Source organism: Engraulis encrasicolus, chromosome 19 (genome assembly GCF_034702125.1).
Source record: "Engraulis encrasicolus isolate BLACKSEA-1 chromosome 19, IST_EnEncr_1.0, whole genome shotgun sequence".
Lineage (NCBI taxonomy): Eukaryota > Metazoa > Chordata > Actinopteri > Clupeiformes > Engraulidae > Engraulis > Engraulis encrasicolus.
In genome coordinates this window covers 33,071,757-33,098,956 of record NC_085875.1, presented here as the reverse complement: position 1 = coordinate 33,098,956, position 27,200 = coordinate 33,071,757, and the positions used below count along the sequence as shown (strand labels likewise).

The 27,200-nt window shown below is 42.7% G+C and overlaps 2 protein-coding genes across 5 annotated transcripts; one reads left to right on the top strand and one right to left on the bottom strand.

Moving 5' to 3' along the window:
- Positions 1-213: 213 nt before the first annotated feature.
- On the bottom strand, positions 214-20,096 carry si:ch211-15d5.11 (nuclear receptor coactivator 7). Of its 3 annotated transcripts, XM_063184151.1 has the most exons (18): positions 19,945-20,096; positions 18,514-18,649; positions 17,619-17,819; positions 16,477-16,685; positions 15,387-15,454; positions 12,554-12,661; positions 11,095-11,313; positions 10,416-10,547; positions 9,642-9,826; positions 8,699-8,789; positions 8,067-8,409; positions 6,612-6,771; positions 6,045-6,270; positions 5,585-5,701; positions 3,372-3,524; positions 1,943-2,038; positions 1,378-1,451; positions 214-1,052 (listed from the first exon to the last, which is right to left on the bottom strand). In XM_063184151.1, the coding sequence occupies exons 3-18, from the start codon at positions 17,681-17,683 to the stop codon at positions 917-919; spliced, it is 2,382 nt and encodes a 793-aa protein (XP_063040221.1). In that variant the 5' UTR covers positions 17,684-17,819; positions 18,514-18,649; positions 19,945-20,096; the 3' UTR covers positions 214-916. The 3 variants fall into 3 exon arrangements, with proteins under 3 accessions (XP_063040221.1, XP_063040222.1, XP_063040223.1); XM_063184152.1 differs by lacking the exons at positions 15,387-15,454; positions 19,945-20,096 and having other exon boundaries at positions 18,514-18,693; XM_063184153.1 differs by lacking the exons at positions 15,387-15,454; positions 16,477-16,685; positions 17,619-17,819; positions 18,514-18,649; positions 19,945-20,096 and adding an exon at positions 15,064-15,189.
- Positions 19,310-27,200, top strand: mtfr1l (mitochondrial fission regulator 1-like). 2 transcript variants are annotated; one of them, XM_063184158.1, is made up of 8 exons: positions 19,310-19,423; positions 20,157-20,297; positions 20,408-20,515; positions 21,076-21,182; positions 21,740-21,951; positions 23,485-23,872; positions 24,457-24,606; positions 25,787-27,200. In XM_063184158.1, the coding sequence occupies exons 2-7, from the start codon at positions 20,283-20,285 to the stop codon at positions 24,572-24,574; spliced, it is 948 nt and encodes a 315-aa protein (XP_063040228.1). In that variant the 5' UTR covers positions 19,310-19,423; positions 20,157-20,282; the 3' UTR covers positions 24,575-24,606; positions 25,787-27,200. The 2 variants fall into 2 exon arrangements, with proteins under 2 accessions (XP_063040228.1, XP_063040227.1); XM_063184157.1 differs by having other exon boundaries at positions 19,318-19,431.

The window sequence follows — 27,200 nt, the reverse complement described above, 5'->3', positions numbered from 1 at the left end:
TCTGTCTGAATTATGTGGTGACTGTGGGCACTAAAACAAGAATTCAGTGAGTGTTTGTTTCTCCTGTGGAATAAGCCCCACAACCAGACATGGAAATGAAAATGAGCCCTGAATAAATGTTGATCTTTTTTCAAACATAATCTCGAGTTGAGTGTGTACTCAAGACGGCTTGCTGTTAGCCAAGGGAAAGTGGGTTTAACAATGTATATATAGTGATTCAGCAAGAATTTACAACCACTGTCCAGTTTATTTTCATCTGTACCAAGTGAACAGGAATCAACAGGTCACTCACTAATGAAAGCCAAAGGCGGCAAGATTTGGAGAGTCAGTTCATTGCTGTTAGTAATGGCATACCCTAAGGAATGATAGTTGTTATTTTTCCTTTGAATTGCATGTGTACTATAACTAGTATGTGCAAAATGGAGGAAGAGGCTCGTTGTTGAAGCACTGAAGTTAACATGTGGCACAAATAGAGCAGGAACATGCAGTTTTCAGTTAAAGTGTCCATTGAGCGAAGTCCATTGTCAGTATTATTATTATATACATATATACAGCACCGGCATGGTCTCAAGTGAAAATTATTTGCAAAGGCGGTAAAAAGAACAAACCTGCCCTTTCTCAAGACATAAGAAGAGTCCTTTACTCCAGAGCATCTCTGGAGAACAATTTGGCCACTCAAAAAAGGCTAGACAGCTAGTTAAAATAAATATTGGAATCTATTCGAAATCTATTCACCTCATCCATAGAGAGTAGAAGAGTTATTTTGCATGGGATGATTTATGCAAGAGGGGATCCGTGAAGGCGTTTAATCCATGAGGGATGCTTGTTTCCGTCTTAATGTCACAGTCGTATTTCTGGGAGAACATTGTGAATTGCACCATGGAACCCCCTACATCCAGGGAATGTGCAGTGGGCCTCAGCCGAATGTCCAAACCTCCAGCTCCATCACGTGGAAGTCACTGGTCTCCGACAGGCAGCAGTTGTTGAAGGTGTAGCAGGGGCTACTTCTACCCAGGAACAGGGTCTCGTCCAGCCAAAGACCAAAATGGCCGCTGCGAGGTTGAGAACATGCTGCTCAGTGATGTGTACTATACAGTATATTAGATGATATGATGAATGACAACAGTAAAATACTGTATATACAGCACTGGTTTCCAAATCACGGCCCGTGGGCCAGATCCGGCCCGGGCCTGTCAAACATTTGGCCCGCCATGAGGTTGTGAAAAACTAAAACATATACTGTATGTGTGCTATTTGTTTGGCCCTCAACCTCATTTGTGCTACATAATTTGGCACTTGGGGGAAAAATGGGGACCACTGGTATACAGTATACTAAATGCTAGTATATAAACATGAAAAACAACAGGGCTAACCTACCTTCCTCCTCCGATGGCAAATGAATCCAGGTCCCCTTTGATGAAGAAGGAATTATCTCCTGTCCACTTGAAACACTGCAGAGAGCACAAAAATGGCATGGAAGGATATTCAGTGATTTTGGTGCCACTTAAAATGAGGAACTTAAAGGATAACTCCAGCCAATTTCAACATGCAGTTGTAATGCTCACACTACCCTGGAATTGTCAGTACCTGAGATTTTTTTTTCTTTTCTTCAGCTTTTTCCGAGATCCTGGTCATTGTAATGGAGGCAGAGTTTGTTTACATTAAAAAAAAATTAAAAAAAAACCATAGCAAACAGCGATACCTTTTGGGAAAATATTTGGAGTAGGCCTATGTTGAGAGAGTTTTTTATGTAAACAAAATCTGCCCCAATTAGAATAGCTCAGATCTTGGAAAGGGCTGAGCCATAAAATGCAGCGTCACTGTGTACTGACAAGTCAAGCGTAGCGTGAGCAATACTGAGCATATTGAAATTGGCAGAACTGCTCCTTTAAAACGAGGAATTTAAATCATGATTGTAAATGACTATAATGAGTCAACATACTTTAAACCTGGGGTGTAACAGGAAAAGGAATGTCTCTCCGGTGCCATAGAATTTGTCACTCGGCCTCAAGGGGTGCGAGAGGAAACTACCAAACATCTGCAACACACAACACATCACAACAACAAAACTGTAATGAGAGCCAAGAGGATGACGTGGAACTAAAGGCCCTCAGGGCAAACCAAACCCTAACCAAAAATGCCAATTATACTGTAGCTCATAGATCGACTAAACAGGGTGACGAAACATCTTGGTCCCATTTACATTAGAAGTAATTATCAAGTTTTAATTGTATGGCTCCCAAAACGCAACCACCTCCATTGTGTGGCTCCATTGTAACCACCTGATCTCAAAACAGACGTCTGAAGTCTACGCTTCAAGACCTGCGACGGTCATTACATTGAGAGCAGCCACTGAACGTAAATGTACACAAAGACTTAGACAATTGTGTCTGATTGTATTGTTCTGCACTGTCAAGTAGTGCCTGGACCAGAACTGACATCCATTTGAGAATATGCAGTGACAAAACAATACAATGATGTTTGCAAATTCTATTACATTTTGAAAACAGAATCAATAAGCATACAGTACAATGATATGCAAAACACCAGACACAAAGGTGGAAAAGTGGAGGCCTACTCTACTAACAATAATAGACACCGAAACCAGGCCATGTTTTTCAGTTCCCCTCAGAAGACAGCTGGCCACAGACAGTACAGTACAGTAGGCCTACAGGGTGCCGAGGTGTCCGCCCCTTCCGGACGGCTCATGGGGCTTGAGAAGTCAAACATTTTGACAGGGATCTAATGGACTGATAAAACCTATTTTCCAATCCACCTCACCTTCCTCCCTAAATCACAGACATGCTGTACCTTAGAATTAGTGATAACCAATGGTGTGGCTGTTGACTTCACTTGTCAAGCGGTTTGCATGTTATGTGTGTGCAAAAATACGTAATTCTATGGACTACATAAGAGAAGTTGCATGTCTGACAAGCAGCCACTTTAGCAGAGGTGCAGTGGTATTGCTGGATGCGTGCATTCAGCCTTGGTTCAGATCAAATATGTGAGGCGCACATTGTAGCCTATTACTCAGTCTTGCACAAAAACTAGAATAACTTTTCTTGGCTACACCAATCCAAATATTTGAGGTTCATTGCAATCATAGAAATCCAGAGTATTTGAGAAAACGGAATCAGGATTTAGCTTTACTCATTCCATTCACTCCCATTGACAACTTTTGCGAGTTGAGGCCCCATGGACCGGAAGTAGAAGGGTGTGACTTTGGCACCCTGTACCTGTGGAGATTCTCATTCATCCAGGTCATGGAGCTCTACGAGTTGAACTCAGTGAAGTCAAGACTAGCTGCTTACGACTACTATGTACTCTTTGGATAACTGGTGAAAGAGACAGAGAGAAATGCTGTTGGTCACCTGGTCATTGGAGTCTTTGATGATGAGCAGGACAGGCGAGTCAGTGCCGCTCAGCTTCCGGTAGAGGGACTTGAGGCTGGCGCCGTGCCGTGAGGTGCTGTAGGACAGGTGCCACGTGTGCCCCACGGTGCGAGGGGGCAGCTCACTGGCGATCTGTGGAAATGAGGTGTATGGTTAGGGGCAATTCACGATTGCTGATCGTGAATTGTGATCGCCAATGTGATCTACAAATGGGTCAATTGTACAACCACAGCTAATGCCCATACATTACTTAGTAATTGGCAATTAATGTACCGAAATGAATGTGCTTCTTAGATAATCCACTAAAAACAAACAAAAAACAAAAATTTAATCCATGCAATAGTGACATTAGCTGTGATTGCACCACCCTGAGGTTTGCTATAACTAAAATGTAATTGAGACACATATGATTGTCATTATAACAGTTATCACCACTACACCGCGTTTCACATTATTACGCAAATGATATTTTTCGCTGTTTGCCCAAATAATCAATAGAATTGACAGTCGTCATAATTTTCAAGTCATCAGCCATTAGAGAGCAATTAAAAAGTTTTTGAACGAACCTTCCAATGATAATGGTATTTTTTAAAATAATAAAGAACTGAAAATGCCCAAAAGTGCTGTTCCAAATTATTACGCAAAACAGTTTTGTAGTGTTGTAGTCCAAATTTCATTCTTTTTTTCCCATTTACATCAAAACAGTTGGCATTTGGTACCTTCTAAATTACATTTCAATGTTCAAAACTTGGTTATAAGCTGTAACTGGAATGCTGCATTTAACATTGAAGTCAATGGCAGGGCATTGCATGGGAGTTATGGAAGCCCTCAGCTGTTTCTGTTTGTTTGCTCTGGTGACCCACACATCACTCTTCAATATACCCGTAGATTTCCATGCCACGTTTAGGTGCTTTGGTGGTATCGACATACTAACTCACCAGACATAAAATCCCATTGAAAATGAATGGGATGTTATGTGAGTTATATGTCTGTTGAGTTAGAATGTCGATACCACCAAAGCACCTAAACGTGGCATGGAAATCTACGGGTATATTGAAGAGTGAAGTGTGGGTCACCAGAGCAAAAAAACAGAAACGGCTGAGAGCAAAGCATCAAGGATATCTGGGCTTCCATAACTCCCATGCAATTATACCCTGCCATTGACTTCAATGTTAAATGCAGCATTCCAGTTACAGCTTATAACCAAGTTTTGAACATTGAAATGTAATTTAGAAGGTACTAAATGCCAACTGTTTTGATGTAAATGGGGAAAAAAGAATGAAATTTGGACTACAACACTACAAAACTGTTTTGAGTAATAATTTGGAACAGAGCACTTTTGGGCATTTTAAGTTTTTTATTATTTTATTATCATTGGAAGGTTCGTTCAAAAACTTTTTAATTGTTATCTAATGGCTGATGACTTGAAAATTATGACGACTGTCATTTCTATTGATTATTTGGGGAAACAGCGAAAAATGTAATTTGCATAATAATGTGGAATGCGGTGTAAAGAAATATTCTACTCTTTGATTTGTAATGCCAAGGTTCATCAACTTCAGTGCAAATAAACTGATAGCAGCATCTTGTAAATGTGAACTGAAGCAGATTCTGGTTGCTTGTAGGGTTTTGTTGTTCATAGAATTCTAAATGTAGCCCCTCTGTCAACTACGAAGTGTGAATCCCTCTCTACATTTAAGTGCGTTATAAAAACTTAATAAAAGTTTTGTCTGTGAAAACTCTCATTCATCCAGTTCAAAAAAAGGGGAAAGTGAGGTTTTAGCCTCTGTAGATTTCTAATGTGTGCCCTGGGGTTGACAAAGACACAGTGAAACCTCAAGAGAGTTAATGTATGTTCTGGAGTGCATCAAACTAGCTGCAAGTTAACCGGGACTGAAATGTCTGGAAGGGGCACTCAGTGGAGAAGGGCTTACAGATTAAGGAGGAACATAAATCATTGCCTCAGGCTTGGAGCATTGCAAGTTTTATTTTTCTTGTCTTCCCCAAATACGTTAGGGAATGGATCGCACTCAAGTTTTTTTCTTCTTTCTTTTTCTTTCCTTTTTATTCAAACATTGCAGGGCCAGACAGACGTTTCAGCTGTAAGAGCCTTCATCAGTGTTACCCAAATACGTTGCCTTTCATGAGAAAAGTGAACAGAACTTCTTGTCACCATACAGTATTACGCCTACCTCTCGGACGTGAGACGCCTCCAGAATCCGGCTCTGTTCTACGATCTCACGGATTCCCTCTGGCTCTTTGTCCAGGATCACTGGCCCTCGAACACCACCATCCTCCACAGAGATCATCTGCCAAAAGAAAAGCAGCATTAGAACTCTTAACTCACAGAAACGCGCGCGCGCGCGCGCACACACACACACACACACACACACACACACACACAGTGCAAGACAGTTTCCGATGGACAGAAAGACCGACCACCCGACATAGCAGTTTCGAGTAAAACACAGCACCATGGTCAGCATTCCATTCTGCTAGTACAACTACATCCCCACGCCAGACCACAGCCCCCCAACTGTGTCGTTTGTTTTCTCTCACCACACTGCTAATCACATTAACACCCTGCATCTTTTTTACAATCCTGTAGCATGAGAGAGAGAGAGAGCGTGCGAGAGGAACCATGTTACTAACCTCCCAGTCTTCCACTGCACGGTTGTCTGCGTGCCAGCCCTCCTGTCCCTCGTCCTCTTCTTCCTCCTCCTCCTCCTCCTCCTCCTCCTCGTCAGACCGCACCTCTCGGTCGTCCACCAGGACAAAGTCCTCTTCATCGCCCCCCTCCTCCTCCTCCCCACCCCTGCCTTCTAGTAGACACAGGTCCGGCCTGCACTGGCTCAGGTACGCGTACAGCTCATCGGAGCTGCAAATGGAAAAGAAACGGACGAAAAGTACCTCATATCAGTGCCAGAATGTCACATTTCCAGCTCATACTCCTGATCTGACCATGACATGAAGCAGTCATGAACAGCATTGAAACATGTTCAAAATGGAAAAACAGAAACATCAAACATCAAGATGCAATGGCTATTATGTAGAAATCAACACTTCAGCATCAGAATTACTTTCACAAGAACACATAAAACACTTGGACAAACAAGTAGCGTGTCTACACTAAGTGTACTGTATGTGTGAGTGACTGAGTCAAAATGCCATGTCAATCAATGCCATGTCATGACAGTATTGTATTTGTCCATCCATTACCTCTCCTGTGCGAGAGTAAACCATGAATCCTTCTGTGGAGGAGGCCTGGACTTCCTGATCTCAATGCCAGAGATGACTTTTTTCTTCCGCTGGGGCTGTTGGTGTCTGAACCGCACAAATATCAGCTTTCCAGTGTTGCCTGACGAGGGCCTGGTAGTGCCTTAACAAAGACAGAGCAGAAAGAATAGTAAGTACATGGTATCTCCATGCTGTTCATTGAAACTGTGCTGCCTGTTGCCAAATTTGATCTTTTCATGAATATTAATAAATAATAAACCAATATTTACTAGTATGACCAAAGGACGGTAAGTTTTGCCATAAATGTCTATTGACCATGGAGAAGATGTACATGTATGTAAAATGCATTTTTCCAGTCATAATGAAGAATTAGAGTTTAATGATGGTGGTAAGTATTTGTTGAAAAGGTAACATTTGTGAATGGACAGTGTGAATTCTGGAAATGAACTACTAAAAATATTACACAGTGCATCTTTAAAGCCATATCGTAAACCATCCAAAAAGGATACTGCTTTGGGTGGCTGAAAGTAACATTTGATTAGGATAAGTCCAAACACTTGAAATCATTCAGATTTCCTGAGGAAGACTACACATGCTTGATATGTAATTCCGCCATGGATTAACCCATTGATGCCTAAGCACCTGCAAAAAACACCTGCTGAATGCCTAAGCCCTTGTTGGGAAAGTTTCCCTCAGCCTATAAAAACCTAAATATCTTAGCCTATGATGCACATAAAAACATCAAATAAGTTGCATTTAAACCTCAAGACTCTCATCTTATATTAGAATGTTTAATTCAGCTGTAACATACCCACATTTTTATTCACGGTAAAAAGCTAAAATCTCAAGAGCCTGAATGCAGCATGTATGTGTCTCTAGGCATCAAAGGGTAAACAACACATATGAATCATCAGGCTAAAATGGGTTAAATGGAATAAGTGCAAAAGAAGGATGTCAAGTCTGACTTCTCTTTATCTGAGTTTGAATCAGGCTTTGTCCTGTCTCTTGACACAGGATGTGCACATTTTTCATCTTATCTTTCATGGCAAAAGTAATATTTTGAAAGATGCACTTGAAATCTTTAGACTTTCATGCACGTATTTGAAAGTGGAATAGTTCTTTCCAAACAACTGCATACCACTTGAGATACAGTACCTTATGTCATACAATTTCCCGCTTCATTTAAGGACAGCTTTCTGACAATATTTCTGTTTAATTATCGCTATGTTCATTAAAAGTACTAAGACTATGTGACAGGGTCTGCATGGAATGCTTTGTCAACAAGATATTTTGGTCTGTCACTCTCTCGTAGTCTGTACTCAAAAACGTGTGCGTCTGAAAACCAAGAACCATCATGTTTATTTTGTGTCCAGCAATTCTAAGCGAAATTCATATCCAAGTCTGAAAATCACTGTTGTACAAAATCAAAATCATCACCTGCTATTTGCCTCTTCAGACACGGCTGCTGCTGCTGCTGCTGTTGTTGTTGCAGCTCTGACTTGTCTTTCTGTGGTATCTCTGTGCTGCCTGCCTCTTGTCCTCCACAACAGAAGGTGGCAGCAGCGCCGCTCAGCACGGCGGCCCCCAGAGCCCCAGTGCTCTGCAGGCCCAGCTCGTCCAGAGGGCGGCTCCCCTCCAGCTGCCTCTCTGCCTCAGCCATGTCCAGGGTCTCTCCACTCTCCTCCTCACCCTCCGCAGTCCCCGTCCCCATCCCCAGGGCCAGCCTGAAGTCTGAGGTCAGGGCAGATACCAGGGCGGGGATGGCCTCTCCCCCCTCTACCTGTTAAGTCAAGTCAAGTCAGCTTTTATTGTCACTTTCTTCATATGCACCAGTCATACTGTGCAAGGAAAATGAAATTACGTTTCTCTCTCTATACCATGCCAAGACATAGACATACACTGGACTGACATTTTACAGACTGACAAAGTGCAAGACAGGACAGGTAGCAGTGATGGACTGGTCGCAATAAGTGATTATTAATAAATACAAATGAACATTTAACATGTAGACAAATATAAGATAAAAATAGCATGTAAGACATTACAATAATAAGACATTAATAATCTACCTGAGGCTGGGACCCAGTGCTCTGCACCTCATCATGGGGTGTCGCGGCAGCATTCCTTTCACCTTTACCCTTCTTCCTCTTCCCTTTCCATCTAAATACAAAAGTACATGTCATTACTAAAAGGAATTAAGTCCCTACATACAGTACAGTCTCCAGGTGCAGCTGGTGTGCAGTCATAAACATAATCCAGAGAAAGACTAAGAGGGACATCATAGCTCACTGATACTTAAATTAAATTGCCACATGATTTATTTTAGTGGAATAACACATTTCACGTCATCTATTAATCAGGTTCTCTGGCATATTTTATCCCAGCAACCACAAATATTGTGTTATTGCAATTTAATACATGGCTCAACGGCGTCATTCTGTAGAATGCGCCGTTCACTTGAATGGGGCTCCCCAACGTCTGTCATTTCTGAATAACAGCACGCTGTCAATGTCAACAATGTCAATATGTAGAAATAATTATAATCTGTAGCAAAGACTTCACTTTATATTCACTTCTGTACTTGTTTCATATACTGTTGCTCTTTATTCCTTTCCAAATGTTCCTCAGAGAAAACTATGTGACAAGGAAGATACTTTCAAGGTCCTTTGATAAGAAACAATGTTAGCCCTGTGTGTTTTTCCATTCCTTCTGTGCAGCCCATTAAAAAAGGGCCTTCGTGGGAGGAGAGACGAGAGAGACCCAGGATGCCAAGCGAGGAACATGTTTTCCAGGGCTAATCAGTCTCTCCTTTCGTGAAAGCCAATTGTAAACTCTGATCAACTTGGTCGTGGTTCGTGGTCTCATCTAATTAATTAGTTTAATTAATGTCCTTAACACAATGGCATTCATTCAAGGTGATGAATATCTAATGTATATATACAGTAAATAAAAATAAAAGCATAATTTAAAGGCATGTTGTGATGCTGATCTTTGTGCGCTAATGGCACTGACCTTTGTGTTGAGTCATTAAAGTGCACGTGTGAGATGTCTGAGTAGAAGGAGACTGAGGCCAGGCTGTCTACCGTGCAGGAGAGCAGGTATTCCTCACAGCCGTGCTCCACCACCAGCGGATGGCTCTTGCACGGGTCAAAGAAGATCTTACTGCTCGTCACCAGCAGTATGCCAGACACAACGCCCTACGGGAAGGAGAGACACGTCTTGAAACGCAAAGCAGATACTTTAACCCCTTAGTACAGAGCCTATATTATAACCTTGCTGTCACCAAAATTGTAATGGCTATGTCTTAATCTGTTTCTTAAGGCTCTCTGTAATGTCATAGCAATGTTGTTATGATGTAGTTGAGTATTTTCAGCTAATAGGGAATAGGCCTGCCTGCGAACCCTTCTGCACTAAGAGGCAACGAGCAGCAAAAGTTGCAACAAAGCCATCAGTATCGCTGTTAGACAAGCAAATTAACTTAAAGGACAAACTTCATCATTTAGAATTCACAATTTACAGTTTTTAAGCAATCCGAACTATTTAAATTGCAAAACAAATAGAAAGCTATACTGAGGTATATTAAAAAACAAAAAAAACTGTCATGTTTTAACACAGAACACCTGGCACAACAAACCTTTATATAACCCTAATATAATCTTTAATTTCCAATAAAGTACTTTACTCTGCAATAACAGGAAGATTTCCACTAAATTATCACAACATAGTAGTAGTAACAATATAACACACCTAGAATAAGTCGCAATATGATCAGTGCTGTATGCCTACTTTGCGGTTGGTGATGTATCGGCTGCAGAGCTTGAGGTACTGCATGGAGGTGGGCCCCTCTCCCTGGGAGCACTCGGGTGGCAGAGCCAGGAGGCACAGGTTCCCATCGGGCATGGGCACGGCCTCCACGTCCTGGGGGAAATAACACACCGCCACATCCTCTTAGTACGGGGAGAGAGAGGCTGACTCGGCAGATCTGAGCCGAGCCTGTTGTGTCGGCCATGGCCATGCATATTTTACATACCACCAGCGCTGCCAAGTCATAGAGAGAATGTTAATTGGTCAGCACACTCAGACCAAACACTGCTGACTTGATCTGCTCTGAACAGGGCCGCTGACAGCTTTCGCTGGACCCAGGACAACGTCATCCGAATGGGCCCCTTACCTAATACATACAATGTAATGAGGAACCAATTCTGGGCCCCCTATCTCCCTGGGCCCGGGACAACATACCCCTTTGTCTCCCCTTGTCGGCGAGCCTGGCTCTGAATACATGAGTTGTTTTTCCATTGTACTATGTCCTCTGACTTCCATGTGCTTTATTTAAAGCCCGTTTCCTTCCCCTTTCTCATGAGTGCGCAATAAACAAAAAGCCAGACAAGCATATTTGTAGGCAAATGGGAGATCTCAGGCTTAAGTTCTTCTGCTGATGGCTCTCCTGAAGGCGAAACATTCTTACCAGGAGCTTGTCGTACTCTGCGTCAGTGGAGGGGGAGATGGGGGTCATGCAGGAGGAGGAGGAGGAGGAGACCAGCGGAGGAGGAAGAGGGAGGAAATCGGCTGTCACGTCCAGGTCGGCGTGTGGGCTGTGCTTAGGCCCCTCGGCTTGCGGTGGAGCTGTTGCTGCTGCTGTTGCTGCTGCTCCCACGGCACCAAGCCTGTTCTCCAGGACACACAGCTGCCGGAGGAGACAAGAACGCAGAGACTTCATGACCCCTCATGAACATACAGTAATCCTGAAAACACTGAAGTCTGAAATACAGTACTCTGTCTACCACTAGACTCCACTACACTACTCCCAGCCACTCCTACATCCTCTTTTCTAGCTCTCTGCTTCTGTGACGCGTTTCGCAAGGTCTCATCTGGGGAAAAGGCTGATTTACAAGTCATGCAAATACACAGGAGGGCCATTTAGAAAAGGCACACTAGACTGCGGAGGAGATAACTTTCACTTCCCGTAACTGTGAGACAGTATCATGACGAGACAATAAAACATGAAGGCTGGGTTATTACACAGGCCGGAGCGATGAACAGGGACCTGGTTACCGCTGCCAAGGAGGTTATGTTTTCGGTTGCGTTGGTTTGTTTGTCTGTCTTGTAACATAATCAAATGTTCTATCAAACAGCTTCCTTGGCGGAGGTCTGCACTCTCTGGTTTCTAGGTTGAAATGCAACAACTGCAGAGGAGATATCTTTCACTTCCTGCTATGAGACAGTAGCATGACGCGACAATAAAACATGTTATTACATGAATCGAAGCGATGAATGAGGCTTTAGGGACGTGGTTTGAAATGCAACAACTGCATGATCACACCTTCCAGTGTGTTCACTTCAAAGGCACTTTGGATGAGTTAAACATTTGCTTTCATACAAACATAACCTTATTTTATGTTTAAACCAAAACAAACATTCCAGGTGAAGGGGGGAGAATGACTACCCAGCCCATGTACAAACAACTCCACAAGACTGTGTAAGGTCTAACTCAGATTTAGAAACTTGACAAAACACTATTTATGTCAAAAGTATATACAAGTCAAGTCAACTTTTATTGTTAGTTTCTTCATATGCACAGGTCATACAAGGAAATTGAAATTACGCTTCTCTCTCTATACCATGAAAAGACATAGACATACACAGGACTGACATTTACAGACTGACATCAAAGTGCAAGACAGGACAAGTAACAGTGATGGACTAAGTGATGAAAAAAAATAACTGCGCATTCAACATTGGTGAGTGACAGTGATGGACCAGTGATGAACCAGTAACAATAAGTGATAGAGTAATAAATAACAATTTAACCGATGTTAGTTGTTGCTGTTATTACTGGTTATTACATCTTGGAATGAAACTGAATGGCAACAAAAGTTACATGAATGCATCTGAGGACGAGTTGAATGGAAGACGTGTGTTTGTACCTGAGCAGGGCTAAGTGTAGCGGACAGGGGCTTGCTCTCTGGTGTCAGGTTGGTGGCATTGGCACTGAACTGAGAGGCGATGCTGAAGACGGTGTCATCGTGCTGCTCCTGTCCATACAGTAAGAAAGTCAGGATAAACAAGAACATTCTCAGCACAGAATTTGATATCAACATTTTTGCCAATTTGCCTGACTGATATACATTTTGTTCCTGAAATGGGCATTTCAATGTGGGAGCAGGTTCGCACACTAAAATAAGGCCACGAAAAGGACATGACATGTACAACCCTTTTTGTGACGAGCCTGATTGATATAAACATTTATGAAACGAACATAATGAATATGTGGACCATGGGTTTTTTGGTCATAATCTTATATGTTAGAACCTTCAGGCAGTTGTGCCGAGTATGGATTAAAGCATGATTTGTGGTCCAAAACTGCAATACAAAAATGTCAATCAAATCAACAAGGCCCTACCGTGGCTTACTGGTAGGGCACTTGTCTACTACGCGGCTGACACGGGTTCGATTCCGACACTAATTCGGCCATTTGCAGACCCTTCCCTGTTTCCCTCTCCCAAATGTTTCCTGCCTCTGTCTCAAACTATCCTGCCAAGAATAAAGTCTAAAAGACCAAAATGTCAACAAAACTCTCCAACACAGTGTGGTAGACAGTTGTGACAGATGCCATTCTAAGGTACTGTTTCCATGTAGCCTCCTATTTTCTTCACCTATTTAGGTGTAAACGCAACATATGGATAAAAATAAATACTTCATTGTAACAAATCTGGATTTTAAAAATCTGTTACGTGGAAACGGAAGGCCAAAACCAATGTAACCAGGAGAAAAAAATATCCACATTTCAAAATATCCTGCTACGTGGAAACAGCACTTAAGTGCCCAGCCCTGAAGGGTGACCAGTTACCTTCCCCCAGGGTCTGTATTGACAGATGGACCACATGGCCTAAATAACAGCCATGCTTAAATTAGGTCAGTCTACTCATGAACACAATTTCCACTCTCAACAGCTCTCATTTGTAAGACCATGAAAACCAAGAAGTATGTATGACAAGACAAGTGCTTACTTTACATTAAGCACCACTTAAAAGGAGTGGCGTGTAGATTGTTAAATTGATAAGTATTAGTGTGTATTGTTTGTTAAATTGATAAATATTAGTGTGTATCCATTGACAGTGTTAAATGGCTTTGTCAACATTTGATACTAACCCACAGTACCAACACACACCAACATGATGCTTAAAAATAAAACATACACTTGATACAGACGTATTTGTCTGAGCTAAACCCTATCCAATAATGAACAGCCATTTGTATTATGCGTATACATGCACACACGACGTATAAATTGTGCTCTCTCTCTCTCTCTCACACACACACACACACACACACACACACACACACACACACACACACACACACACACACACACACACACACACACACACACACACACACACACACACACACACACACACACACACACACACACACACACACACACACACACACACACACACACACACACACACACACACAAATTGCCATTTGCATTATTGACAGAATACAGAAATATCCCTCCATTAAGAACATTTTAAATTCCACTTTAAAAGCATCACTGTCAGGAAGTACTGCCCATTCATGCAGATCACTGTTCAATGTTTGCTCCCATATTAGTAACACTTTGCTTCTTCCTATTAGTGAAGCTTTTAAATATGATTGCCAATGTCCTGCTCAATCAGTAATTAACATGAAGATCTCTTCCTGATGAAATATGTTTGACGAAACACTAATATCACAATTCATAGATACACAAACCAACACACACACACACACACATACACATACACACACAAACACACATTACATATAAAATGAGAAATTGGCAGTAGATGAGCACAGACTACTAACATTCAACGTGACAGTACAAAGACTACCATGAATGACAACCATCACACACAGTCGAAATATTACATTACATTGCATTTAGCAGACACCTTTGACCAAAGCAATTTCCAAGGAGAAAATGTAAGCAGGAACAGGGTAAGGTGTAGTGTACAGATGCAACAAAGTATTGTTCAACACAAAGTAAAGATGACGTAGCAAAAAAAAAAGATTCATTAAAAAAGTGTCAAAAAGTAAACAAAGACATGAAGGTGTAGTGTGCTGTTGCAACGCTGACAGCATTGTCCAACACATGGTGAAGGACGTAGCATAAAATAATAAGAAAGGTAACGAGGCATTGTTGGATAGCAAACAAAGACATCTAGGCGCAGTGTACAGTTGCCACACTGACAGCAATGTCCAACAAATGGTAAAAGATGTAGCAAAAAAAATTAAAGATGTTAAAGGCAATGTAGGTACATAAGAGATGTTAAAGCAGTGGCTTAAGGGAAGACGCTAACACTAAGGAAAGAAGCTAAACAAATGAAAAATAATACAAAACTGAAAAGCAAACCCATACAATAAAGTATTGAGGTTATTTCACCAGTACCTTCTTGTCTTGTGATCTTCTGTCAAAAACATTGTGGAGCTTAACAATCAGATGGTGTATACCCATGTCAAAAAATCAAAACTGATCTTCTGGCCACTTCATGATCGAACAGCGTGTCTCTGACCCTTGAACAGGACGTTCCCTGGTCCGAGCCTTTCTGTTCCCAAGTGTGACATAACTCAAGACCAGTAGTATCTGTGAGGATTGTTGCCGGTACCTTATCTTGACTTGACTTAACCATGTAACCAAGGGAAGGCCCAAGAAGTGGGGCGTGTACTACGGACACTGACAACTTCTGCAGTATAGTGGTGGGGGTGACTCACCTTGGCGTCATTCTTGCCGTCAGCTCCCTCTGCTGTCTTGACTCCTATTTCTGGCATGCAGGCTGGCTCTGTCACAAGCAACCAAGTTGCAGAAACATTGCAGCACATGAGCAAAGGGTGTCAAACCTGTATGTGTGTATGTATATGTGTCTAAAAATGGTATGGCTGACTAATGTGCCTCTTGATGCTGGTTGACCTCTTGTTGATTTAGCCTCTTGTTGATTTTGACCAGAAAAAGCTATGGCATGCTCAAACCAAAACACATGAAATACATTACGAAAGTAAGCTTGCTTTCTTTACGTCAGGACTTAATCCATTATTTTTCTGTAATTTATTGTGCATTTGTAACAGAGTTAAAGATTTTGAACTCTGATTTAGTAAAGTGTGTGTGTGTGTGTGTGTGTGTGTGTGTGTGTGTGTGTGTGTGTGTGTGTGTGTTTTCAAACATTCTTAAGAGCAGATTTTCCTGTTTGTGCCGTCATCCCCTACTGCATGCCTCATGACACAGCTTTCATTCCTCTCATGTTGTCATAACTCACAACACTTTTTTTCACGACCAATGACCCAAACAGTCAAAGCCAATGTTAACATGTAACTACTCCAATAAGTACACAGACCATTCAAAGTGTCCATCAATAGATAAAGATAAGCCGAGGTGGCCAAAGTAAAAGTAGAAGTACATTTATGGTGTAGGTGCAACACTAGCACATGATATTACATAGCGGTTATACCAGTTATTCCATTGTACCTAATCAGGTGGCTAGGCGTTGTTGTTGCTGAAAAGAAAAAAGAAAAAACCTAAAAAGGAACCCCCCCCAAATTTGATCCAACCAGCGTAGAATTAGGTACACCGGTCTATAGTAAGTTACTATTAGTAACTGTAGACCAGTTACTCAGTGAAGTTACTTGTTTTGGAAGAAAACTGCGGCAGGTTTTGTTTTGACTTCTACTTTTGCTTTGGCCGTCTCTGAAGATAAGTGCTCCTAAGAAATCAATACGTAAACAAACTGCTAACATCCACAACTTTGACCATGCACTTAACAGAAGCTACCCCCCCCCCCAGTTGCTACACGCTTGTCCTCCATCTTACCGCTGAGATAGTACTGCCGCAGACGGGGATTTCGGATGAAGGGCACGTGGTGAGGGGGTGCCCCGGCCGGGTCTTTCTGGACCACCACATCCCTGCTCTGCCAGGGTTGCAGCCTGGCCTGGGCCCTGTGTCCGCTGGCCACCGGCTCCCAAGGAGCTGCGATGAAGCCCGGAGGCTGGCTGACATTGGCAGGCAGCTTGGATCCCAACCTATTAAAAACAAACAAAAGGGCCTTGTATTACACAACCCTCTTTCGAAAATCTCATGGATGCTGGCAAAAGAGACTGAGGGACACTTTGGGCCCAATCAAGAAATTTTATTCAATGTTTTTGCCATCTACTTCCAATAATATATTTCCTAAGTGCCCCCCTAAACAGATGCCTCCCAATAGTGACCCTTAAACCACCAACCACCAAGCACACACTCCCGCAGACTCAACCTCTTATTTGTCTGTGGAAGAGTGCCCCCCGTAAACCTGTAGTGTATTTGCAGTCTCACATAACGGTAATTGGAATTTCCTCTTTGCAAATATGCGAGGAATCTGTTTGGGGCTGAAGTTGAGAAAAAAAGAAAGTCCAGAGGTCAAAACTTACTCTGGCACTTTTTGTCTTTTGGCACTAGTCCAATGTTACAGCACAGCTAATGGAAATCAATCCATTAAATGGTCGAGGCTAGGGCACCTGCAGCACAGCAAAGGCTGTGCAACACAGAGGTCTCAGTGTTGTGCATGCCCCAACGAAGCAAGGGGGACACAGAGAACCATTTCTTCCTGAATAGGACCCACAAGTGACTACACTAGTATACTGAGCGTCAAAACATTTGTCAAACATCATCTCTCAACAGGGGCAAGGGGGAGAGAGAGAGAGAGAGAGAGAGAGAGAGAGAGAGAGAGAGAGAGAGAGAGAGAGAGAGAGAGAGAGAGAGAGAGAGAGAGAGAGAGAGAGAGAGAGAGAGAGAGAGAGAGAGAGAGAGAGAAGCAGGAAGAAATTTGCATGAAGAAACTAGTACAGCAATTTTTCACTGACATACCAGCACAGCATAAGAATAGAAACAAACACATGCTGCACAGACACGTCTATTCAGGTATGAAGAACCATCAGAAATACTTAATTGACTGGCTACTTGATTTACCAAGCCATTACCTGTTCTTGACATTGCCAAAGTAGCCGATCCTAGTTTTATCCTTTGGCTGTTGTCGATCCATCATCCATTGGAAAAGGCCTGTAGGCCCGATGAGGTATCTACGTGCTCCAATAGATGTCCAGTGCAGGTGATTTAAAAACACTTATCACGCATCCGTCTTCTTCTTCTTCTCTACCCATATTTCCAGGTTGTTTTGTAAACTGAAAATAAGAGTTGGTATAAGGCAATGCATCAATTTAACATCGTTTTTGAGTACAGTGCCCTGTTGTTGCTGTAACTAAGAGTCCTTTGGCTGCAATCTGACAAATCACCCTGCACCAGTCATTTCAAAACGAGGCATCGGAAATACAGACTAAACTCGGTCAAATTTCTTACACAATATCAGGCCCATTGTTAAAACGTCTCATACACTGAAGGATTAATTGTCGCCCCCTTTTACACCAACACCCCCCAATTTTGACAGCTATGCAATCAGCTCAAAACCTATTCCATTCCTCGTATTTATCTGTCCAAGCTCATTTCGGTGAGATAGTGTAGTGAGTAAATACGATGACATCGCTTCACAGAAATCTATCGGTCTCAAATTTTAAGTTAGCCAGCTATGTCGTCTCCTCCTGCGACGACAGCTAGCACGTTCCAGCTAAATACCTACACAGACCCAATGTGCACTTTCAAATTCCCATGCCAATTTAATCAGTGTGCACTGTTTACAAACTCATTTAACGTTATGAGAATTACAGACTTAATGTTCAGATATATCCATCACATCATTATTCTGTCTCATTTGTTGTGTACCCTTTCCCTAATAATCACGTCAACAATTTGCTTCATATAACATTATAGGTTGCCCGAAACCACTGCTGGGTTGAAGATGTAAGTAAAATACTGACTGACCTTGTGCAATTTTTACAAAATTGCTGCCAATGACGCCCCATGTTGCGGTGTTTTTGTATTTTTAATACATTTCTTAGCTGCTTGAAGGCAGAGGCACCTCCTAACTTCATAACACTGACTCCGCCCCTTTGACCATCTGTTAAAGACACAGCAGCACTTGTAAACACAGCGGAGTGCGCACCAACCCTTCAGTGTGCAGTGGTTGCTAACACACAATGATTGTCACTAAATCGAAACCTAAACCTTATTAGAGTTAGTACTGAACAGTAGTTCAGATTCAGATATTACTGGAGGGAGGTAGTTGTTTGGTTAGTTGGTTCCACGAGCATCAGTACTCGCGACGCACGTTCAGTCTGTTTAGGGGTCGCCTTCGGTTATTTCTCCGGTTATTTCTTGGCAGTCCAAGGCTTCAACCATTTTTGGTTTGGACAATGCAGTGAATGACAGATCAGAAAGGGCCGATTTGACATATGGCTTGTCTGTCGGCCGGAAGGACATTGCAATCACCTTTTGCTTTTGGTGATTTGGTTCTCTGACTGTGCTGAACTTTTTGCAGGGAGTGCACTCTGACTTTTGTTACATACTAGAGGGGTTTTAAACTTGATGTTAAAAAAATAAACTCATTATCATGCAACAGTATGTTATTTAATGATAAAATGACTTAATTTGAATAAACTTGCGATTTTGCACGAGCCGGCTTCCCCACTTTGTGTACACTCACGCAGTACCCCAAAATACCATTGGTTGTTGAAATGTTGTGAGGAAGTCGCCAGCCAATCAAAATACAGAATGAAAGGTCTGTCTCCTGGGGTAAGCAGCTAACGACGAATATCACTGACTGAACTAGCGACAGACGACTGCCAGTCCAGGATACACAATTTGACAGAAGTCTTACATCTAATGGACATATGTAAGATTGTAAGCCGCTTTACAATAATACATGCATGTTTTACAGAGTGTACGTTTATTACTAGAAAAAAGGTCTGCAATGCTTAGGGAAGCATGGTAACGGTGCAGGTCGTTTGGATTGAGACTGACCTGCTAATAGCCTACTAGCCATAGCTTTCAGAATTAGCATGTAACTATATTGTGGAAAGTTGTTTACATGCAAAGACGCAAGAGACCAATTTATAACTCTTCGTCCTCGGAAGGTTTATCCACATCGTAGTAAGGTATCGTGTTTCTTGATTTTCATGAATGTGTGCGTCTTCGTTTCTCCGCAGGGTGGTTGTCTAGCTGCGTCCAGTTCAAAGGACGCTAGCTGCACGACTAGCCAAGCTAACGCGAATGTGAATGGCTTGGCGATGTTTTGCAGGACATCCACCTCAATAACATTCATGAAAGGTTATTCAGTACAACGACTGAGATGCCAGCCTAGTCGCATCGTGTCTTCTCAAAGGGATACAGCAATCCGAATTTGGTCTTACTTACTGTAATTTGCGGAGCTACCGTGAACACATTGAGTGAAACCTGACATCAACCTTTGTTCAGTACACGATGTTTTGAAGGGTGATAATTTCGAGGCAGACAGCGAATGCAACATTCATTGAACGGCATTTTCTTCTTCTTCTTCTTCTTCTTCTTCTTCTTCTTCTTCTTCTTCTTTTACAATACCCCACTTAAACTAACACTATTTTCATTAGATGCTGAGTGACCCAGCTGAATGAGGAGCTTGTTCGGCCGACATGACCAGTCACTTGTAAGCAAAACTCAACCCCTTACCCAGCGACTTCAAGGGTCAACAACTTGCAATAACACAGCCGTGCAATATGGATTCTGGAGCGGTAAGGGAACATAACATACAACGTCATGTCACATTTTTATTTTACAAGCAGTATGCGAGATAATTGACTCTGGAGAAGTAAATGGGGCAAGTCTGTCGTTTGTTTTCCAGGAGGTAATTCCCATTTGGCAGAATAAGCCCCACGGGTCAACTAGGAGTGTGGTCAGGAGAATTGGCTCCACTTTACCACTCAAACCATGCCAACGTGCCACGTTTCAGGTGTGTTTTCACAGTAATTGTTGCCCTGCTAGACATGTCAGGCACTGACACAGGCGGATGACACTTATTTATCGCAGTTGCCAATTTGATAGTCACACTGGCACATATTGTCAATGCTATCTTCTATGTGTGTGCTGCTTGGTTGGCTAGTTAAGTATATTTTGTGCTCTGTGGTATTTTTTAGATTTACTTCTAGCCTTTTTAAATTCTTAGGGCAACTTTTTCTTTTCCTATTATCATTATCATTATTATTATCCATATTTCTTTTTTTAAACCATAATTATTATTTATTATCCTACACAGCAGAGAGCAGTTGCAACCTTCATTTCACTGCCAATTGTGCCAGCACAAGAAAGCATGTGACAACAAAAAATTATGAATCTTATTACTGAACATGTGCACAGTGTAGGAGGGATTACACCTTCATCTGACTAGAATTGGTGCTCTACACACACACACACAATATGCTTATTATCTGACTTTTTTAAAGAAACAACCACAACCTGAGTGTATTTTCTGACAATAGAGTAACACTGTGCCTTTGTTTCTTGTCCCAAAAGGAGCTTCCAGGTCTGCCCATGAGGCCCTTGGATGGCCCCATGGTCCCCACTCTAGCTGACATTGCGTGGATAGTAGCTGATGAGGAGGAGACCTATGCAAGAGTACGGTATGTGAAGCCCTGGCATGTTTACGTGCACCTTGCTGAGTAGCTTTATAGCTGACCTTTTGCAGAGCAATGTCCCCATGATGCATTTGGAACTACTGTTGTTTATTTATTATGTAAAACTACCATTGGCGTTTATAAGATTAGTTTAATGAAGGCCTTGTAGAGACACGAGGAAGGGAATGGACTAGATCAGGGGTTCCCAAACTTAACTATGACAAAAAGCCCCCCACATAACGGGAGATTCCAACCAAGGCCACCCTTACATGGCTCGTAATACTTTTCCTTCCAACTTGCCGCAGCCCCCCCATCACCCCCTTGTGACCCCCCAGGGGTCCCCGTCCCCCACTTTGAAAACCACAGCACTAGACACTTGTTGTCAGTATTTGCTTTGTGAGTGCGTTATGGGGGTGGCTGTACCGTATGTGCATGAAGGTCTTCTAAATTTTTTACACAGTTGTCCCTATTGCATGTCTTGTAGGAAATGCATTGTATATAACATTTTAAGGGGGAAAAGTAAGGTGTGTAAGCTTAACTGTATTTATCTGCCCATGTCTTAGGAGCGACGCACGTCCTCTGCGGCACGAATGGAGACCCACGCCTCTCTTGGTGCTGCACAGAAACTCCTCCGTGCCCAACTTTCGCCCGACGGGCAAGCGCATGGAGGGTCTGAGGAAGCCGGGAGTGACCGCCCTCAATCGCACCACTGCACTACAGGATGAGCTCAGCAAGCTGCGGTCACAGATCGCCAAAATAGTGGCTGCTGGATCAGGTTGGCTACTCTTCAAGCATTTTTACATTGCTTTGTCCCCAGCAGCTGTGCAGGGATTAAACAGCTTTTGTCTAAGCTATTCTGGTGGAATTGTATGGATTGAAGTGTTTCGTTTTTCTAGGTAGCAAAAACGCCAACAACTGGGTCATTTTATGTTCACAGCAATGTGGTGTTGTTGATAATAGGGTTACTGAATTGCGAGAGCAATCCTGACTGTAATTTATTAAGTAAATATCTAGATGCTCAGCTGTAACGTCTTTTAGTTGTCTCTTCAATGCTATATTTAGTAAGTCACCTTTGCTAAAGAGGAGGGCATGTAATGAGGCCAGTGTGGTGCCATCTGATTTGCTTAATGCTTGCCACATGTGGAGAGCAAAGATGCATTCACTGGTTGGCTATTACATTTACTCGAAAATACTCTAACTTAAAGGATAACTTCTGCCAATGTCGACATGCAGTTGTAAAGCTCACACTACCCTGGACTTGTCAGTACCTCAGATTTTTGTATTTATTTATTTCAGCCTTTTCCGAGATCCTGGTCATTGTCATGGGGGCTGGTGTATGTTTACATTTCAAAAAAGCATTTATTTATTTATTCCCAATAACATCCAAAAGGTTAGGCAACATCAGCAGACAACTAGAAAACAGCGATACCTCTTGGGGAAAATATTTGGAGTAGGCCGGGTACTGACAAGTCAAGGGTAGCGTGACCAATATAACAGCATATTGAAATTGGCTGAAGTGGTCCTTTAAGCTTAGTGCAATATTTATATGTTGCAGTTTTAAAGGGTTGCTGTGTAATGACCATAAAGGCTGTCTGTTCTATTCTGAGATGAGATCAGATAAACTTCAATGTCTCCAAAGGGGCAAGTAGAAGTCACATGCTACTTCCAATATAGAAAGAAACATGCGAGAGGGATATCACCAACAATACATTGCATGAACATTACGTAACATGACATAGGGACACATGGGGACACCAAACAAACAAAATACCACAGTAAGGCTATAGGAATGTGAAAGATGCATGGACGCACCTCTGAAGGTTGGAATATTGTCCAAGTTCTGCAAGGTTATGCCTATGAAACTACTTCTACAGTCATTTGTAAACAGGATAGGTGAGCTCACAGCACCTGGCTTGAGGTATTCCCTCCTTGCATGGCTTACGCTACGTTCACACACATCGCTGCTAGTTACTTCTCGCTCGCTCGCCTACTCGCCACTTGCTCATGGAACGTTCACGAAACCAGCGGGTTTAACTGCCGATGCAAACACGAGAAGTACAGAACTTTGCATTCCAATTGGTTACTCGCTTACTCGCCTAGCTCAAAGTTAAAATATTTTCAACTCGGAATCCGCCCACATCGCATCACTTGTACACTCCTCGCCAACTCGCCTCCTCGTCTCACTGGGACACACAGACATTCTATTGACTTAACTCGCTGAGCGAGTAACTAGCAGCGTCGTGTATGAAAGAGGCTTTAGATGCAGATTTACCATACCCTAACCTGCTGGTACCTGTTGTGTCTCTAGACTCGAATCCAATAACCCCCGACCTCCTCTCCCCCGACGACACGAGTGTGGGATTCTCCATGGCCCCCTTCGAGACAGCCGCCTACCAGCCCAACCCCACCGCCTCCTTTGTCATCAGCGACGTCACGGAGGAGGAGGAAGAAGAGGATGAGGAGGAGGAGGAGGAAGAAGAAACGGAGCAGGAAGAGGAGGAGGTGTCCGAGCTCATGCCGGATCCCATGCCTCCCCACATCTCTATGACTGCCTCGGCAACCTTCGACCTGGACCGTCCCAGCATGGACTTCCGGGAAGCGGAGGAGGACACAGTGTCCCTGTCCAAGTCCACCAGCTTCGCCGACGTCCGGGACATCCTGAAGGACATGAACCGCATGAAGATGAGCAAGGACAGGTTGGGCTACACACACACACACACACACACACACACACACATACACCCACACACACACACACATACTGAAGGACATGAACCGCATGAAGATGAGCAAGGACAGGTTGGGCTGCACACACACACACACACACACACACACATACTGAAGGACATGAACTGCATGAAGATGAGCAAGGACAGGTCGGGCTACACACACACACACACACACACACACACACACACACACACACACATCCTGAAGGACATGAACCGCATGAAGATGAGCAAGGACAGGTCAGGCTACATACACACACGCACACAAACACATGAAAGTTAAAAAGTTATCATCATAACCTGGTTATAATACTGAACACATACATCCCATTCACAACTCGTAGTTGAAACATGACGGTCAAAAGACACACACACACACACACACATACTTTTCATGCATTATTCCTGAACACAATCCAGTGTTAAGTCCAGAGGGTAACTTTGGTGTTTTGTTGGGAGCGCTCTCCAGTAAGGCGAGATGGATGTAGATGGATGTTCATCATAAACTGCTACACTGATCACGGCAAACAAAATGTCCTCTTTGTATGCAGGTACAATTTCAATCGGGGATGTACTTCGCTAATGGAGGAGGACTCCGCCTCTCTAATCTCAGAGGTGCTGAGGAAGAAGTTTGTCCTGAAGGATGAGGACACTGCTCCAATGAAGTAGGCTGGCGACCCTGCTCCAGATCACCCCTCCACGTAAGTACCAACCTTATGCCTTGTGTACACCAAACGCGACCTATGCTACCTGAGCGACAGAAGTCATTATTTCTCTATGGAGGGAAGGCGAATAAAGCTACCAGAGAGAATTCCCCAGGAGTGAAGCGAACTGAGCTACCAGAGCGAATTTTAGCGATTAAAGTCAAGCTAATCTTATGGCAATGAGCTATGACGCGGTTCGGCGAAAACCAATTGGAACGTTCATATCTCCGGATGTCCCAGGCTGTCAAGCCAGAGTCGTTTTGTGATTAGCTAAATCAAACATGTCAAAGGCGCGTCCAGAGCGAATAAAGCGAATTCATGGCGAAACTTCTTTAACCACCTCAGCTACCTGGGTCGCGTAGGTCACGCTTGGTGTACACAAGGCATTACCCTCACTACCAGAGCTTTCACATTTACCAGACAAGTATACCAAAAAGCAGTTTTCAATAATTCAAGCTTGGGTAATGTGCTTTATAAGCCCCAATTTTCATGATCTTCTACTTCCACATTAGTTAGAAGAAGTTTCCACATGTCCATACCAAATGACCATAGAGGCCAGCATGCTTGTTAGAATCACGCAATACTTCAAAGCACTCTATTTTAGTTTTTCCACCAATGTAATATGAGTAGATATTCTGGTGGCATAGCAGTACTCCAAATTAATAGTATTTTCAGAGCATTTTTTTTGTCAAATGGCATATGTGTGTTTATTTGAGCCTCATTCATATTCAGTGGCATCACAGGGGCTTATTCTAATGTATACAATCCATATTTTCATATTACATTATAATTACATTATGCTCAGCTGATGCCTTTGTTATCCAAAGAGACTTACAGTTGCTTGCAGGGTATTGGTTACAGTCCATGTAGTAGGGGATGGGTGCCTTGCTCAAGTGCACTTCAACCATGGATTGTGGTAGGGAGTGGAAGGGTGGGCTTCTGACCTACAACCATTTGTGGGCATAACAGGATGTCACGGTTAACTAAAGAGCCCATAAGTCAAGACAATGACAAAAACACTCAATTGCAAAAATGAAAGGAAAGTGATGGAATTGGTTTTCAAAAACAAAAGGCAAGTTGCATATGAAGTGGGTTGCATATGAAGTGGGTGTTTTGTGTAAACTCTTGACGTCCATCTCGAAACGACTGTGCTTATGATCTCCTCTCTGTTTTATAGGCCTGTGCCTGTTGAACTGCGTTCCCATAAGAAACCCAATAACTCGACTGACAGCTTCTTTGACCGTGGCCTTCCCCTCTCTCCCAACCATCCCAAAGCCCCGTAGGATGATGCCACACTGGACCTAAAGAGGACTAGGGACACTCTACATCCTCTACCAACTCTACATTGCCTCCAATTTGCGAGTCAGCCTCTGAAAGTGGGGACATCCCACTTTAAACCAGTCCCTTCAGTGTGTTTTTCAGTCTTTTGGACCCATCATGGACCTATCATGGTCGTCATCCTCCTCCATAGACATGTGTCTTGCGCTGCAGATTTGCTGCGATCGCTGCCTCTGGATGCAGGTTCTCCCTCTTCAGCACTGGCATGGTGGTCTGGACAGACCCCGGTTGAACCAACGCTCTCTGAAAAAATGACTGATGCCTGGATGAACTTTTTTTTCCCCTCCTATTGTTGTTGCTTATCCAAGAATGGATTGAGTTTCCCCCCCTTTATTTGCCTCTAGTTAATTTTATTGGTTGAGAGATCCTTTAAAAAACACACACACAGTCTCACGCGTACTTGAAACTGTATATAGAATCTACAACTTGTATAGTTTAGTCACAGTTGAGTGCTATGATGCAGCTGTGCACATTCACTTTGTTGCACTTCAGACGTAATAATTTAAGTCAGCAGAATGCAGGAGATGCATTTTAATACAATGTGCAATTTCTTACCCCACACATAGGAAGGTTTCTGTAGTATTCTGTTATTTTTCAAGGCTGAGAATTCACCCTTTTGACATTTCAAGCATTTGCTGCCTAAGAGGACTCCAATAACAATGTTTTCAACAGGGCATCAGTTTAAATGCGATCCATATCGTTGCTGTGGCGATTGCAAGTGTTGTTTTTGTTTGTTGTGTGATTTATTATTTTCCTCTCCTTTTTTTGGATTTAGTCTCGTCTGGGGTTTTTGAGTTGTGCAGATGATGTATGTATATACATAGATACACACCTGGGTTAAAGACGTCCAGCATGAAATTGTCCTTCAGTGATAACGGATACTTTTGCTTACTGTAACTGTAAAAAACACGATTTCAATTGTTTCTCAAGTGAATGCATGATAGCCAAGCCAAAAAAATAATTTAAAAAATATATGTTTTTTGCATTTACAGTAAGCAAAAGTATCCTTTGCACTGAAGGACAATTTCATTGTGGACGTCTTTGACCCATCTACTGTAAAAAGTGAATGATGTGTTTGTTTATTTTTAACGAGTGCTGCTGTCATGCTACCTGTGTTAGTCAGCCCAAGGGATTCTATTTGTCAAGAATGTGGAGATTTCCTTTTCTTGTGGTTTTGTTTGTAGGCAAAACTGCATGTGTGTGCCATGACTTTTAAGATGGGGAAAAAAAACATGTTGAGAGAATGAAGTGAA

Excerpts from the sequence above, each read along its gene's own strand:
- si:ch211-15d5.11 (XM_063184151.1), bottom strand. The coding sequence starts at position 17,683 with ATGATGGATCGACAACAGCCAAAGGATAAAACTAGGATCGGCTACTTT. Across the intron at positions 2,039-3,371 it reads TCAAAGACTCCAATGACCAG|ATGTTTGGTAGTTTCCTCTC; the intron begins GTGACCAACAGC and ends TGTGTGTTGCAG. Across the intron at positions 1,452-1,942 it reads TGTTACACCCCAGGTTTAAA|TGTTTCAAGTGGACAGGAGA; the intron begins GTATGTTGACTC and ends TGCTCTCTGCAG.
- mtfr1l (XM_063184158.1), top strand. Across the intron at positions 20,516-21,075 it reads GCCAACGTGCCACGTTTCAG|GAGCTTCCAGGTCTGCCCAT; the intron begins GTGTGTTTTCAC and ends TTGTCCCAAAAG. Across the intron at positions 23,873-24,456 it reads ATGAAGATGAGCAAGGACAG|GTACAATTTCAATCGGGGAT; the intron begins GTTGGGCTACAC and ends CTTTGTATGCAG.